Source organism: Phalacrocorax carbo, chromosome Z, assembly GCF_963921805.1.
Source record: "Phalacrocorax carbo chromosome Z, bPhaCar2.1, whole genome shotgun sequence".
NCBI lineage: Eukaryota > Metazoa > Chordata > Aves > Suliformes > Phalacrocoracidae > Phalacrocorax > Phalacrocorax carbo.
This window is the reverse complement of record NC_087548.1, coordinates 17,378,856-17,393,172: the sequence shown is the minus strand read 5'-3', so window position 1 is coordinate 17,393,172 and position 14,317 is coordinate 17,378,856. Positions and strand designations below refer to the sequence as shown.

Here is a 14,317-nt window from a genome sequence, read left to right as displayed (position 1 = left end):
TACACAATGTAATAAGGACTTGGTGGAACATCAGTTTGCTAATTGTGTCCTCAAGTTGTGTAACAACACTTCCTTGGCCAAACTCAAAACACTAAAAAAAAAAAACTTGCAAAGGAAACTGGAAATAATGCAGAGCTTCCTGCATAGCTTTGTTTTTCTTTTACAAGGATATATATGACCTTGGGTCCCAACAAATTGGGTTTTATTTTTTGAGGACTCAGACATCTTGACATGCTTCTGCCAGTCTGCTGGAGTGAAGGGGGATTCAATGCTGCATTGCTATCTGGGTGGGGGACACACCAGGTATTTGGGAGGTTTTGGGGTCTGTTCCAGACTTTATTTTTTTTTAGGGCAAACTACTTCCTTGGTTTGTGCTTGTCATTGCTGTTCCTGTATGCACAGGTGTATTCTCTCACTTTCCATTTTAATTCCTGCCCTGGCACCTCAGTCTTGGGGTGGTTCCTGTGCTGCAGGGCAGAGGCACTCAACAGCTCATCTGCTGGCTGCACTTCCCCAGGGTTCATGTGTGCCCAGAGCTCACCACAGATGGCAAAAGGCAAAGAGCTGTAAATAACCTCAAATATATTTGGATTTTTGCTTTCTCCTGGAGCCCCACTTTTGCAGAGAGGGTGCAGCAGCAAACAAGTATTTTGCCCGGGCCTGGACTCTGACTCTTGTTTCCTAGTGAAAGCAATAATGAATCCTGAGCATGTCCCATCTTACCAGATTCTCACACTCTTCAAACTGAGAGCAGAGAGATTGTGCAGCTCTATCAGGCAGCACAAGGAGACCTGCAGTACATTGAGCCATTATAGCCTAATGCAAAGGGTTTTTTATCCCTCTCAGCTCATTTTGGGCAGCTACATTTGTAAAGAGATGTTCCTCCCCAATTCTCTAGAGCATGTCTCTCTGGGTGTGCTGGTGGAGAAGCCATTTTGTTCTGACCATTTCTGCCACTGGACCAGATCTTCATTAACAGATAACCAAATCAAACAAAACCTCCAACCTTTCATTTAAGAGATTGCAGCAAACGACACCAAGGTTACACCAGTCTGCAAAGTTGACTGACTTTGCAGCTAACAGTCTTACAGTAAGTTAATAGGGAAGCTTTTTTCTTGGCTTCAATACATACAGGTTACAAGACACATGGGAAAGTATTCTGCGTTTTTTTAATTTTCTTTAAAATGCTGAATTACTCTCTCATGTACTTATATGTCTGTTGATATGCTTCTGATATATTGACTGGTTGGAGTTCTGCTCACACATGAGAATAAACAGTGTTTTTCTATGTATGGTACAGTGAAGGAATGAACAAAGTAATTGAGGGAGTCCCGTAGGGCTTCATCTCTTTTCTAAGCCGGCACTACTGGTGCAAGAAGCCAGGAACTCAGGTAAGGAAAAAAGCTATAATACCTGTCCACCTCTTGGTTCATTGGCAAGGCTGCTGATTTCTGTCTTCAATTTTACCATATTTGGGGTTTGCTTATACTTAAATATCTCTAAATGTCTTGTTCATTGATGAATTATTGTGTAAAAAAGTGCTCTGAATCCTCACTACAACAGCTGTGTGAAGACTTACTGCCTTTCTTTACTAAAGGTGGAAGGAATGTTCTGACTTGACGCAATTTCATTTTTCTCAGTGAGGTATAAAAACCATAATAGAATTTGTGGCTAAAAGCCTAAAATAGAAAAAAATTGCATATTTCATGTCAAACTTTTCAAAATGAAATATTTTGGAGTTTTGTTTTAAAATAAATACTTTACTTTTAAAACTTCCTGTTGGATTTTGGGGTTTTTTTTTCAGGCAAAACAAAATTATAATCTTCTTCTATAACAGCCTATGAAATTCAGTATTAATTCAATCTTATGATGAGGGGAAAAAATCTTTTGCATTTTTCAGTGAACAAATAGTATGTCTGGAAAATGTTTTTCAGGTTTACTAGGCATTATTACTTCCTCAAGACTGCCTATAACCGTCTGCCTCATCAAATAAAGTTTGATTGATCACTGCAGTGAGAAATAGGCTTGTTGTTCTGTCTGCTGTTGGTAGAAAATTCAGATGAGCTTTCAATAGTAATGGTTTGCAGTTTAGACAGACTAGTCAAAACTAAGAAAACCAAAAAGCTGAGGGAAGGATTTGTTGCAGAAAAACACTTATGCAAAGGGGATTTATAAGCATATGAAAATGAATTGGTTACAGGGTAATAGATGGGGCTGCATACTCTCAAGATCCTGTCTGTTGTTTTACAAGTTTTATGGGAAGAACTGTCTCATGCTTTTATTCTTATTCCTAGAAAATATTTTTGAGAACACTTCTAAGCATTGGAGAGCAATAATAGGCCTTTATTTGTGATATTCAAAATTACTTATAAGCAACTTCTTAAATAGAAATAATGCAGTCATTATTAGTACCCATGATTAGATGAGTATGCACTACCTAATCACTACATGATTAGATAATAAGTGGCAAAAAAAGCCATTGTGACTTCTGGCCCTTGAAGTATTAAATAAATTATTGATAAATGTGTATCACGAATTATTGACCCTTTCTAGATACACTGCTTAGTAACTTTATATTGTGAAGCAGACTTATAGACTGCAAATTAGAAGAGAAGTCTCTTTAAGGATACAGCCAAAACCATAAGTGATAGTTTCTTGAACTTTTGTTATCTGTCTGTGTGGAGTAGATGGACACCTTTGGTATGGACAAGACTATGTTAATGCACCTGATCCTGCTGAGCCTGGTGATTGGGAGCAGCCAGGGGTGCTACTGTGAACATTATCCATGGGGGTTGTGGTCTGCCTGTTCACAAACCTGTAATTACGGCACACAGACCAGGCACAGGTAGGAATAAACTATCTCACTCCTTCTATGTTTCTATTTAACCCCTGAGAAAATAAAACTTCTGGGCAGCGGGTCTGCATCTGAAGCTCCAGCTTCCTTAACATACTGAGAAAAATGGTCATATCCAAGTGTTTACCAGATGCATAGATTATATTTTAATTGCGAGATTATTATTTACAAGATTATGTATACAGAGCATTACAGTGCCTCCAAACAAACCTATACCTGCCAACACACGGAGTGAGGAGAGAACAGCCAGGTCCTGCGATGGCCTTGCCAGTAGTGTCCATTGAGCAACCAGCCCTTGTGGGCACATGGGGCCGGCACTCAGTGACTTGCTCTGGGAGCTTTGCCCAGTGCAGAGCAACACCATGGAAGGGGTGAGCTCCAGCATGGCAAGCCTAGAGAAAGTTCTTCCCTGTACGATTAATTTTGTTACAACAATTAAAGTCAAATAAAGGTTCAGCAGCACCAGATTGGATGCAATTGAGTGGTGTACTCTAAATCTGTGAGAAATCCCCTTTTTTGCTCCTGGCTCTTTCTGTAGCTAGTCTCTGGGAAAATTGAAGTGACATGAATCACAAAGAATTGCTCTGTAAACTTAAGGCATATTTTGGTTTTTCTTTAAATTAACATTCTGCAACAACATATTGTCACTAAAGTTTTTTTCATTGGGCTCAAATAATTTTCTTTATCAGCCTTTACCCAGAGTTAGAGAAAATCTGTAGTCTGTCTGATTCCTTCCTAGCCTAACTTGTTCAATTTTTTTTAGGCAAATAAGAATGGATGAATATTATAGCCAAAACTTCTGTGACCAGATGTGCACAAAGCAGGAATCTCGTGCATGTAATCAGCAAACATGTCCTATCAATTGTCAGCTTGGAGACTTTGGCCCTTGGTCAGACTGTGACCCGTGCATTAAAAAACAAGTAGGTAGAAAAAGTATTATATGGGTTAAATGCAAAAATTATGCTTAAGAGAGCTCTTTGTTTCAGTCATTGAACTTCATGGCAAATGAGCCACAAAACGTCATTTTAAGTTAAAAGGGAAATTGGTTATGAATTATAACAGTAGAAGATGGAAAGAACAAGTTAAAATAAGAAGATCGAAACAGAAAGGGCTATTTAGTAGTGTAAATCCATTTATGAGAACTTGCTTCAAAAGTTCCATTGTCATTATTAAATATGAATTTTACACATAAAGGAATAATTAAGCTGGAGAGTTAGCATGTCTGTTTAAGCAGGAGAAAGTAAGGGAATCTTTAACTCATCCATAGCATTCTAATGACAAGAAAAATAACAAGCTCAAATCATCTGTTGAAAAAAGTTAACTGGGAAATCCTAACCAGCACTGGCTAGAATTGCTTAGGTTATATCTTATCCTGATAGTCAAGATCATTTTGAGATTGCTGTTAAGAAATCCAGAGTATCATTCCTCCAACCTTTATAGCCGACACAAAAAATAGGTGGATGTACTTAACATCTGTGGAACAAAGTCCCAGGATGGTGCGTTTTCCTCTTGGGCTTGTGTCTATTGACTGATGGTAAACTTAGGGGTGAGATGGTAGAGAGGGAAGAGGTGACAAGTCAGGTTCAAGTGAATTTGACCTAAAGACACCAAACCCTGGCAAATGTAAGGTTGTAGGGAGTGGAAAAGAGCAGAGTGCAGATCATTTGGGGTAATTACGTGGCTGGTGAGCCTGAGCTTTGAGGCTGATCATGATAGCCGTTCTGAGTTTCTGTTCAGATGCAGCCTACCGTTTTCTCTGAATGTCCTGCTCAGCTTCAGAAATCCATGCCTGAAAAGCAATCTTGAAAAACCTGTCAGATAAGTATACCTTTACATACATACATATAACTTTCTGATGCCTGTGCAGGATGAGGGGGACACGAAGAAGCTGTTCTAGGATTAAGTTGTGAACCACCCTGTGGGGTTCCCATCCTGCAACTGGGATGGAGAGTAGTGGGGAGGAACAGCGAGAGAGTGGGAGACAGCAAACAAGCTGTAAGAGCTGAAAAGGGGCATTGCACTCAACTGAACTGACTTTTTTTTTTTATCAGTGTCCTCTGAAATGGCTGAGTTTCTTACCTACATATCCATATATAGAAGCGTTGGTCTTTTTTATTAACTTTAAGTATTGACGCAACATATTTTCTGCTTCAAGCAAAAAGGTGCTTTTGTGGACTGTGATACATTTTTTCCTCCAAGCTATAAAGATCATTGATTGGGTATAAATGTAAACCACCATGAGAATGGAGGATGTCTTCCAAAGTAAGTGTGAAGACTAGTGTAAGCAAGCTCCCAGTGAGGGGGAGGGATGAAGAGGTGGAAGCTCACACAAATAATATAGTGAATCTTATGGATCCCACATGGAGTACAAGGAAGGGTCATCTTTATCTCAAAAGTTTTCAGGTGGTCTGGTGTTGCTCCTCACATTCTCGCTTCAGAGTACTTGATTACTGATTTTTACTAGACATCTTCCTGCATTGTTTGACTTCAAGGTCTGTCTACAGGGTGGGAAGTAGCAGAAGTCTGTGAGGAACTCTGCTTTTCCAGTAGGGAAAAAAATCTTAGAGAAGGAACTGTTCAGTCACATGCAGACAAGTCTCACCAGCAGTCCCTTGAAGTGGAACGGAAAGCTTATCTGAAATTATTTGTCTAGCAGCCTTCAGCTTTTTTATTCTGCATAGAGGGTACCAACTTGGGGAAAGAAAACCCAGTGAGCTCCAGATTTTGCTCCCAGATCTTCTTTAGTAACAGACACTTTCAGGAAAACCATTTTTGTCCTCTCCAATCATGCAGTGCTCCACAGACAAGATCCCCATGTATGGCAGCCAAGCCAGCTGTTTTGCAGATGGCTTGGAAACTATGCCACTTTTAGACTATTTCTATTTCAACAGAGACGATAAAGAACAGGAAAAGTTTCTGTAAGCCCATTCACACACCATTTCCTACTGTACCTTTAAAAGTGAAGATACAGGGACTGGACTTCTGATTCCTCCAGTGATGTAGCCCAGACTGTCACGTGTGCGCTCTATCAGGGCTATTGCGGCTCTTGGATTTCAGTTCCCTGCCTGCCTTAGCTGGGATGATTGCACAGTAGTATATAAAGACAAAAAGAACTGATTACTCCCTTCAGGGCCCTGGTTTTGATAAAGCTTCAGCAGCGCTGAGGGATGTGGCTCTGCCTGGGGGGGCTCTTAGCTACAAAAAAGGCTCACAAAAACAACCCTGGTTTTATTTCTTCTGCCTTTCAGTTTCGTGTCCGGACACTCCTGCGACCATCCCAGTTTGGGGGTCAGGACTGTATCGGGCCGCTGGTGGATTCCCGCCCATGTTTCCCAACTAAGCTCTGCAACATAGTGGAAGTTGAATGCAAGAATAAATTTCAGTGTGAAAGTGGTAATTGTATTCTTCATTGCATAAATACTGCATTATTAGTCAAAAGGTTAGACATTGAGACGAAAAAGGTCCAGATGATCCAGAGCTTTTATATTCCATGCACAAGTGCCAGGGAAAAGGAGCAGGGAGAAAAGTCTACTTAAGGATTTCATACGTATTAGCACCAGCATATGTCTGCAGTTTTTCTATAACCAAAAGTTATTCAAGTGCAATCTCTAGCCTGGGATGTCAGTATGACCGTGGTAGCTAGACAGTAGTACTGTTCCAATAATATCTCTTGGCATAAATTTTTCATGTTAAAACTTTTTTCATTAAATTTGTAGGTATTTCTTGTTTGCTTCAATTTAGATATACCTGATACCTCAAAAAAATTTTATCTACATTTCCTTTTGTTAAACCTTAAGTTAAGGCTTTGCAGCTTCAAAGCAAGGCAAAACTGGCAGAACTGAAACAACAATTTCTTACAGAAGTAATCTAGGCATTACACTGCCTCGCTGTTAATTCCTACAGCAAGTTCATGCCTTTAGTAGGGGAAAAGAAAGACTGCCCTTTTCTGCTTTCAGACATGGTGAATTTCTGCATAAAGTTTCTTGCTGCTGTTCTTTTTCTGGTGCAGGTCGCTGTATTGCAAAAAAATTGGAATGTAATGGAGAAAATGACTGTGGGGACAACTCTGATGAAAGAAATTGTGTAAGGAAAAAGTCTGTGTGTAACAGAAAGTATGAGAGCATCCCAGGTGTGCATTTAATAGGCAGTGGGTAAGCCAGCTTTGCTTATTTTTCATAAACTTGAGATTGTTATCTCACTAATTTAAATAAAAAAGATAATCCACAATTAGCATGTGAGAGTGTCCCATTAAGACACATCAAATCAAAATTAACAAGAAATTATATAAATGCAACCAAACCATCAGGCTAGGACTTGCCCACTGCACCTGCCAGTCCTGCTCTGCACTGCTGGTGCACTAGATAAAGATCTGTCAGGGAACACTGCTGCCTGAGTGACCCTTCCCACCTCACAGCAACCACATCATCATGTACAGGCAAATTCCAGCTCAATGATGCCAATTGCTTCAGAAATTTTGAGGATGTTCCTCTCAAGATGTTTGTTTGTCTATGATACCACTCCCATGATACCAACCATCATCTCTTCCAGGCTACTAATTTAAGCAGTGCAAAACCTAAGCATGGGATGCCTGTCCTAGCTAGTCTTGCATTTTTTAATTTAATTTTGAACTTAGTGCCTTATGGTAGAAATGGAGAACTGCTTGTTCATTTTCCTAGGCCATTTTTATGTGTTTCTCTGCTTAAGAATGGCTGTCGCATGCTGACATCGGGATTATCTAGAGGGTTGGGCACTGCTGAAAAGTAGGAAACAGGATTACTACTCCAGCATTTTCCAGGTGAATTCAGTGTGAATGAGAAGTTCTTGTAGAAGAACTTCTTTCAAAGTAGTAACATAACTCAGATGCTCGTATTGTTTCATTCAAACCTGCAAAATCTTCAATGCAGCTATATACCACTAAATGTTTCAAGTCTATCTGTTCTTCTAGGCTTGCTTAATATTTGGAAATAAATTTTTGTTAGATTTCATATTCTGGCAGGAGAGATACGAGGGGAAGTCCTTGGCAACTCATTCAATGGAGGACAATGCACAACAGTGAAGCGCAATGAGACAAGGAAATTGTATCGTGTTCCTGCGAACCTGGAGGCTGTCAGCTTTCAGGTATTCTCAAGCAGCAACTCCTAGCTGAAAAAACGTTGCCATAATCACAATCCAAGTTATGTGCTCAAGTCATAGGCAGTAATGTGTGGTTTAGGATTAGATTTCTCAACCTGGTGAGGCCTGAACATGCTTCAGGTGACATGTGGAAATGGGATAAACTGAGCAGTTCAGTGGCTCTACTCACAACTTTTAGATCTGTGTTTATTCAATGGTTCATATATCAAGGCCAACATGATTGATTTGGGCTTCTCTCCTGCTTTCTCATAGCTGTGGCCATGGCTTTGTTCTGACCTGGTATCAAAGGACTTTCTCCTAACCCTGCCATAATCTGGCCAGAGGCTTGTTCAAGTCCAAAGCTCATTTCAGCATCATTGCTGTATCCTTGCAGTACGAATAGCCGTTCTAACTCCAGCTGCTTTCTAGTCACCTGCAGCCTTGGGACACAGTTCCTCCCTGAGTTATTTCAGCCCCTCAGTCCGGCCTGTTCCCTGCCCAGCCCCTCTGAAGAGCAGCAAGGAGAGAAGGCAGACACCGAGTCTGAGAGGCAAGAGGACAAGAAGTCCACAATCTGGGGAAGAGTCTTGCAGGAGAGGTCAAGGCCAAAATGAACGTGGCTTGTATCTCATAAAAAAATCTAGGGATCACTGATTTTTTTAGAACTGATATTTTAGACTTTTAGACACTGATATTTAGAAACTACTTTGAACAACAGAGGGCATAACATCTGGCTGTGCACGTACTGGCAGGCCCTGTCTGAAGCCAATAGATACTGCATTGGAAAGGAAGGAATGTAGGATGCGAAAAAAGCTCAACTAATAGATGAAATATGGACTGCTGATTTTTGACACAAGTGCTGTGATTTTTTAGTATTGCTTTAACAGGAGAAACTGAACAAAGGGCACCCTAATATGTTGTATGGAAACTGCAGTTGGATTGGCCATGACGTGTAGGTTTTGTTAAAAATGGTGAAAAATTACTGTGTGCAGAAATAATCAATAGAGAAAACCAAGCTTTGGTTTGCCCAGGTCTCTTTAAAGCTGTGTGGTTTGTTAAGTAACTGATGCTGAACTGTTTGCAGAACTGCTAAGGGTTTTGGATCTCACCTTTGAGAGTGTATCTGTATTTTTTAACATTTAGAGCAGCTTTTGGTATAGAAGGGTCACTCTAGATCAGGCTTTCTTTTTGGAACTCCAGTGTCTTTTCATGCAAAGGTATATGATTTCTTGGAGAATGGAAGTGGATTGGGGGAATGAACCACCTCACCTCCCAAGTTCCTTAGCAGCCCTATTAATTAAAAAAGTCTAGAGGCTGGAAAAAGTTGAATCATTCAAACACCTGCAGAGATTTGCCTGAATTTTGGGAAATGAGTTATTTCTGAACTGATGATAAAGTTGCCTTGGTGCTTTGCACAACAGCATCACCCAGGTTTACCAATTTGATCACACAAGGTTGATCCTGGTTCCTGTCCACCTACCCTTAGTCCATCAAGCATTATGGGTGCTAACGTTGCAAGTACACCCTAAGGCTTTCCTCTGAAAACCTGTTCATTCCTCTAGCTGGGAATTAAGAAGATAGGACAGAAAACCTCAAGCTCTTTGCCTTGTACAGTATAGAAGTCATGGGACTGGGACTTAGTCATAATGTGGACACAGCATGAAGGTCTGACTGTCTTTGAAAAGTGTGTTGAAACACTTGTTGAAAATTATTCTGAAACTTCAGGGCATTGGGGTGGGGAATTTTAGAAGAAAGCATTACATGTCTTTTGTTTTTTCTCCTATAAATGCCTATTCATATTCCTCTCACTTGATAACATTTCTCAGTCTCATCTTTTCTGTTAAGTTTTTTAGCTTACAGCCAAGTCTCAATCAGGCATGTTTCTTCCATTAAAAAATCATTGCTTAATAGGTTTCTGTTTCAGATTATTATATGGGCAAATGCATTTTGCTTTACTGAATCTCCAGGTAATAGACGAAGAGGATGATGTAACATCAGATTTCTATAACGATTTAACTCCCCTTAGTGATAGTGCACATGGAAGTAGTTCATCCACTCATAGTCTTCAAAGATCTTCTGGTATCCCATTTTTATTCTCAAGAAAGACAAGGACTACAGTCACATCATCTTCCTCCTTCAGGAAAGCCATTGAAGCCTCATATGAAAAGGTAACGGAATATTGCCTTCATTTTCTTCCTTTCATTAAATTTCTGTCTGTCTGTTCATTTCAGAACTGAGCTATCAAAGGCTACTTTCCTTATCAAGGCATTGGCATTACATTAAAAAAAAATAAACAAACCACACTAGAATTACACATTAAAATGTTCCTGTTCTGCTGCTACAGGATGTTCCTGGTTGTTACATACCTTCAGTAATGCAACATGATTTTCTGTTTTTAGTACTGAAGTCATTGGTATATTCCACTTTAAAAAGCATAGATGTGACATACATTTGAGGTTATCAGATCAGGTAAACCGCCCCTTTCCCTGTCCTAGTTATAGATTAAGAAGGCAGAATGCCATGTAGTAACAGTAGTAGACAACTCTAAAAAGAAATGAAGTGCACTCAAGAATGTGTTATATATATGTTTGTACTGGGAATTAATCTACATGAGGTTTTGATTTGGTAACAAACTTGTATATTGGAGTCTTGTGGCTGCCAAGATGCCCTTGGTTGTAAAGATAACCTCAGAAATAACACATCCACATAAAAGTTTCTGAGGACAGAAAACCTGTTTCCCATAAAATTCTGCACTTTTAGTGCAGATTAATACTGTGGGGTATAAGACTATGTACTTTTATATTTTAACGGCAGTAAAGGATTTTTCTGTTGTTCGCAGTTCTGAATGGAAGAGGCCATAGGACTGGCTGAAACTAAGGCTTGTTGAAGCCCATGAGTTCTAATTAAGTTAGAATTAAACTTTTACAAAAATATCAGTCTTAATACTAAGATTTCCTATGACAGAAATTTACTGCAGGCCTTGTTAACTTGTCCTAATGGTTAAGTAACTTGCCAGCTTAAAGAGTACTTTACTTCTAGTTTGAAATCAGCTATATTAAAGTTCCAGCTACTGGAAACCTGTTGGCTTTCATTCCCATTTGGACAACTTTATACTATCTGGCTGTTCTTTCGTACTTCTCTTAGGTTTATTTTGGTGGAACTGTGGTTTCTTATTGGCTTAAACCCAAAACAAAACTACTTAAGGAAATGTTAATTTAAATGAAACTTTCATCAGGAAGGTTTTTTTGGATGTACATTGGTTTTCAACGTTGTTGTCATGAAAGTCCAGAAACCCACCTAAAGTAGCAAATAACTTAGTCTGGTGTTGTCTAGAGCTGACATGGCCTAAAATCCCTCAGTGGATCCATAGCAGGAGTTTTAATGTGGGTCTTCCTCACATTCTCTGCTGTATCGTATAAGAAGTCTCTCTTTTCATATCTATCTGTATAAATTTTGTGTTTGTAGATAGATGTGTACTTACATACATTTGAGACGCCTATAAATAAATTTGCAATACTTTCTTAAATAATGAAAATAGAATTTTATTTTGATTACTTAAAAGAGGGGCAACTTACGTGGGCTTTGGGAGGTGAGATCCAGACCTATATATTAAACTGTGTGCAGAAGGGTTTCACACGAACATCACAGAGTCTCTAGAGGCCCCTAGCCACTTGAAAGGTCATGCATTTTTCCATATTGGAATGGAAGAAATATGGAAACTTGACATTTTTCAAGTTTATGTTTATTTACCAGAAACTTTCCTAGCTAAGCTAAGTGATCCTCTAGTATGTGATCTTGGTTTCTGATCCTTTAATCATAGAGTCATAGCATTATAGAATCATAGAACCAGAACACAGTTGGCATTGGAAGGTAACTTTAAAGGTCACCTAGTCCAACACCTCTGCAATGAGCAGGGACATCTTCAACTAGATCAGGTTGCTCAGAGCCCCGTCCAACCTGGTCTTGAATGTTTCCAGGGATGGGGCATCGACCACCTCTCTGGGCAGCCTGTTCCTGTGTTTCACCACCCCATTGTAAAATATTTCTTCCTTATATCTAGTCTGAACCTACCCTCCTTTAGTTATACCCATTACCACTTGTCCTATGGCAACAGGCCCTGCTAAAAAGTCTGTCCCCATCTTTCTTATGAGCCCCCTTTAAGTACTGAAAGGCCACAATAAGGTCTCCCTGGAGCCTTCTCTTCTCCAGGCTGAACAACCCCAACTCTTTCAGCCTGTCCTCACAGGAGAGGTGTTCAGTCTGTCTGATCATATTTGTGGCCTCCTCTAGACCCGCTCCAACAGCTCCATGTCCTTCCTGTGCTGAGGGCCCCAGAGCTGGACGCAGCACTGCAGGTGGGGTCTCACCAGAGTGGAGTGGACGGGGAGAATCACCCCCCTCAACCTGCTGGCCACACTTCTTTTTGATGCAGCTCAGGATACGGTTGGCTTTCTGGGCTGTGAGCACACATTGTTGGCTCATATCCAGCTTTTCATCCACCAGTGTCCCAAGTCCTTCTCTGCAGGGCTGCTTTCAATCCCTTCATCCCCCAGTCTGTATTGATACCAAGGGTTGCCCCAAACCATGTGCAGGAACTTGCACTTGGCCTTGTTGAACCTCATGAAGTTCAAATGGGCCCACTTCTTAAGGTTGTCCAGATCCTTCTGAGTGGTAATCCCAGTCCTCAGGTGTGTCAACCACACTACTCATCTTGGTGTCATCTGCGTATTTGCTGAGGGTACACTCAATCCCACTCTCTATGTCATTGATGAAGATATTAAACAGTACTGGTCCCCGTACAGACCCCTGCGGAACACCACTTTTCATGGGACATTGAGCCATTGACCACTACTCTCTGGACGTGACTATCCAGCCAATTCCTCATCCACCAAACAGTCCACCCATCAGATCCATATCTCTCCAATTGAGAGACAAGGATGTTGTGGGGGACCGTGTCAAAGGCCTTAGGGAAGTCCAGAGAGATGACATCTGTAGCTCTTCCCCTGTCCACTGAGGTAGTCACTCCATCATAGAAGGCCACTAGGTTGGTCAGGCAGGACTTGCCCTTGGTGAAGCCATGCTGGCTGTCTCGGATCACCTCCCTGAGCTCTGTGTGCCTTAGCATAGCTTCTAGGAGGATCTGTTCCATGATCTTCCCAGGCACAGAGGGGAGGCCAAGAGATTGGTAGCTCCCAGGGTCCTCCTTTCCACCCTTTGTAAAACTGGATGCAATATTTCTATTTTCCAGTCCCCAGGGACTTCACCTGACTGCCATGAATTTTCAAATACCATGAAGAGTGGTTTGGCAACTACAGCAGCCACTTCTCTCAGGACTCTAGGATGCATCTTGTCAGGACTTCTGTATGTTCAGTTTCCTCAGGTGGCCTCAACGAACCTGATCTTCTTTTAAGTAGGTGGGACTTTGCTCCCCTGGTCTCTGCCTTGAGGTCCATCCACTCGAGAGATATGGGAAGAGACGTTGCCAGTGAAGAGTGAGGCAAAAAAGTTATTGAGTATCTCAGCCTTCTCCTCAACCATTGTTACCAGTTTGCCAGTTGTGTTCATCAAGGGTGGGGAATCATTGGGGAGGACCTTCCTTTCTGGCTCACAGGCATAGAGAAGACCTTATTTTTATTCTTTGTGGCCCTTGTCAAGTTGAGTTCCAGCCATCCCTTGGCTTTCCTGACCCCATCCCTACAGAACCAGGCAACATCCCCATACTCTTCCCAGGATACCTGTCCCTGTTTTCACTGCCTGTGCATTTCCTTCTTGCCCTTCAGTTTGACAAGCTGGTCTTGGCTCATCCATGCCAGCCTTTTGCGTTCCTTCCCTGTTTTCTTATACCTGGGGATCAATAGCTCTTGCACTCTGTGGAAAGTGTCCTTAGAGGTCATCCTCATGACCTCCCTCTTCTGCTTGCATCATGGTAACGATCGAGGGTGGGATTCAGCTTACATATCCATAGGCAACAACAGTTCCACATCTGCATCTCAGCTAATCACCCTCCTTCTGAATTGATGAAGGGAAACTGCTTGGGTTTCTACATAAATGTCTGTTATCTGAAAGGAGCCCTAGAAGGGCTGTAGAGGGAGCCCAGGTGAACACCTGTCATTCTTCTCTACAGTAAATATAAGGAAACATTCTTAAAGTGAGGCTGGAATATTATGTAACACATTTAATTATAAACTACTGTACTAATTTTGCCCATCTGCTCCATGTCATTATTTTTATATACTACTTATTTGTCACTGAATTCCCATGCTACGATGTCAAAGGACTTCTGAAAGATTTGTATCAAAATGTGTGCCTGTTCCCTTAGCTCATGGTACTAGTATTTATGGCAGCAGTTAA

At 41.0% G+C, this 14,317-nt stretch overlaps 1 protein-coding gene across 3 annotated transcripts in view; it reads left to right on the top strand.

Annotated features, from left to right (window-relative positions):
- Positions 1 to 996: 996 nt before the first annotated feature.
- C6 (complement C6) overlaps positions 997 to 14,317 on the top strand; it is a 28,131-nt gene continuing 14,810 nt past the window's right edge. For 2 of the 3 annotated variants that reach the window (XM_064439450.1, XM_064439451.1), the window contains exons 1-8: positions 997 to 1,090; positions 1,301 to 1,391; positions 2,688 to 2,845; positions 3,618 to 3,774; positions 6,103 to 6,247; positions 6,864 to 7,005; positions 7,834 to 7,972; positions 9,934 to 10,134. In XM_064439450.1, the coding sequence (XP_064295520.1) occupies positions 2,688 to 2,845; positions 3,618 to 3,774; positions 6,103 to 6,247; positions 6,864 to 7,005; positions 7,834 to 7,972; positions 9,934 to 10,134 (942 nt within the window). In that variant the 5' untranslated portion in view covers positions 997 to 1,090; positions 1,301 to 1,391. The remainder of the gene's footprint in view (positions 1,091 to 1,300; positions 1,392 to 2,687; positions 2,846 to 3,617; positions 3,775 to 6,102; positions 6,248 to 6,863; positions 7,006 to 7,833; positions 7,973 to 9,933; positions 10,135 to 14,317) is intronic. The other variant, XM_064439452.1, reaches the window with a different exon arrangement.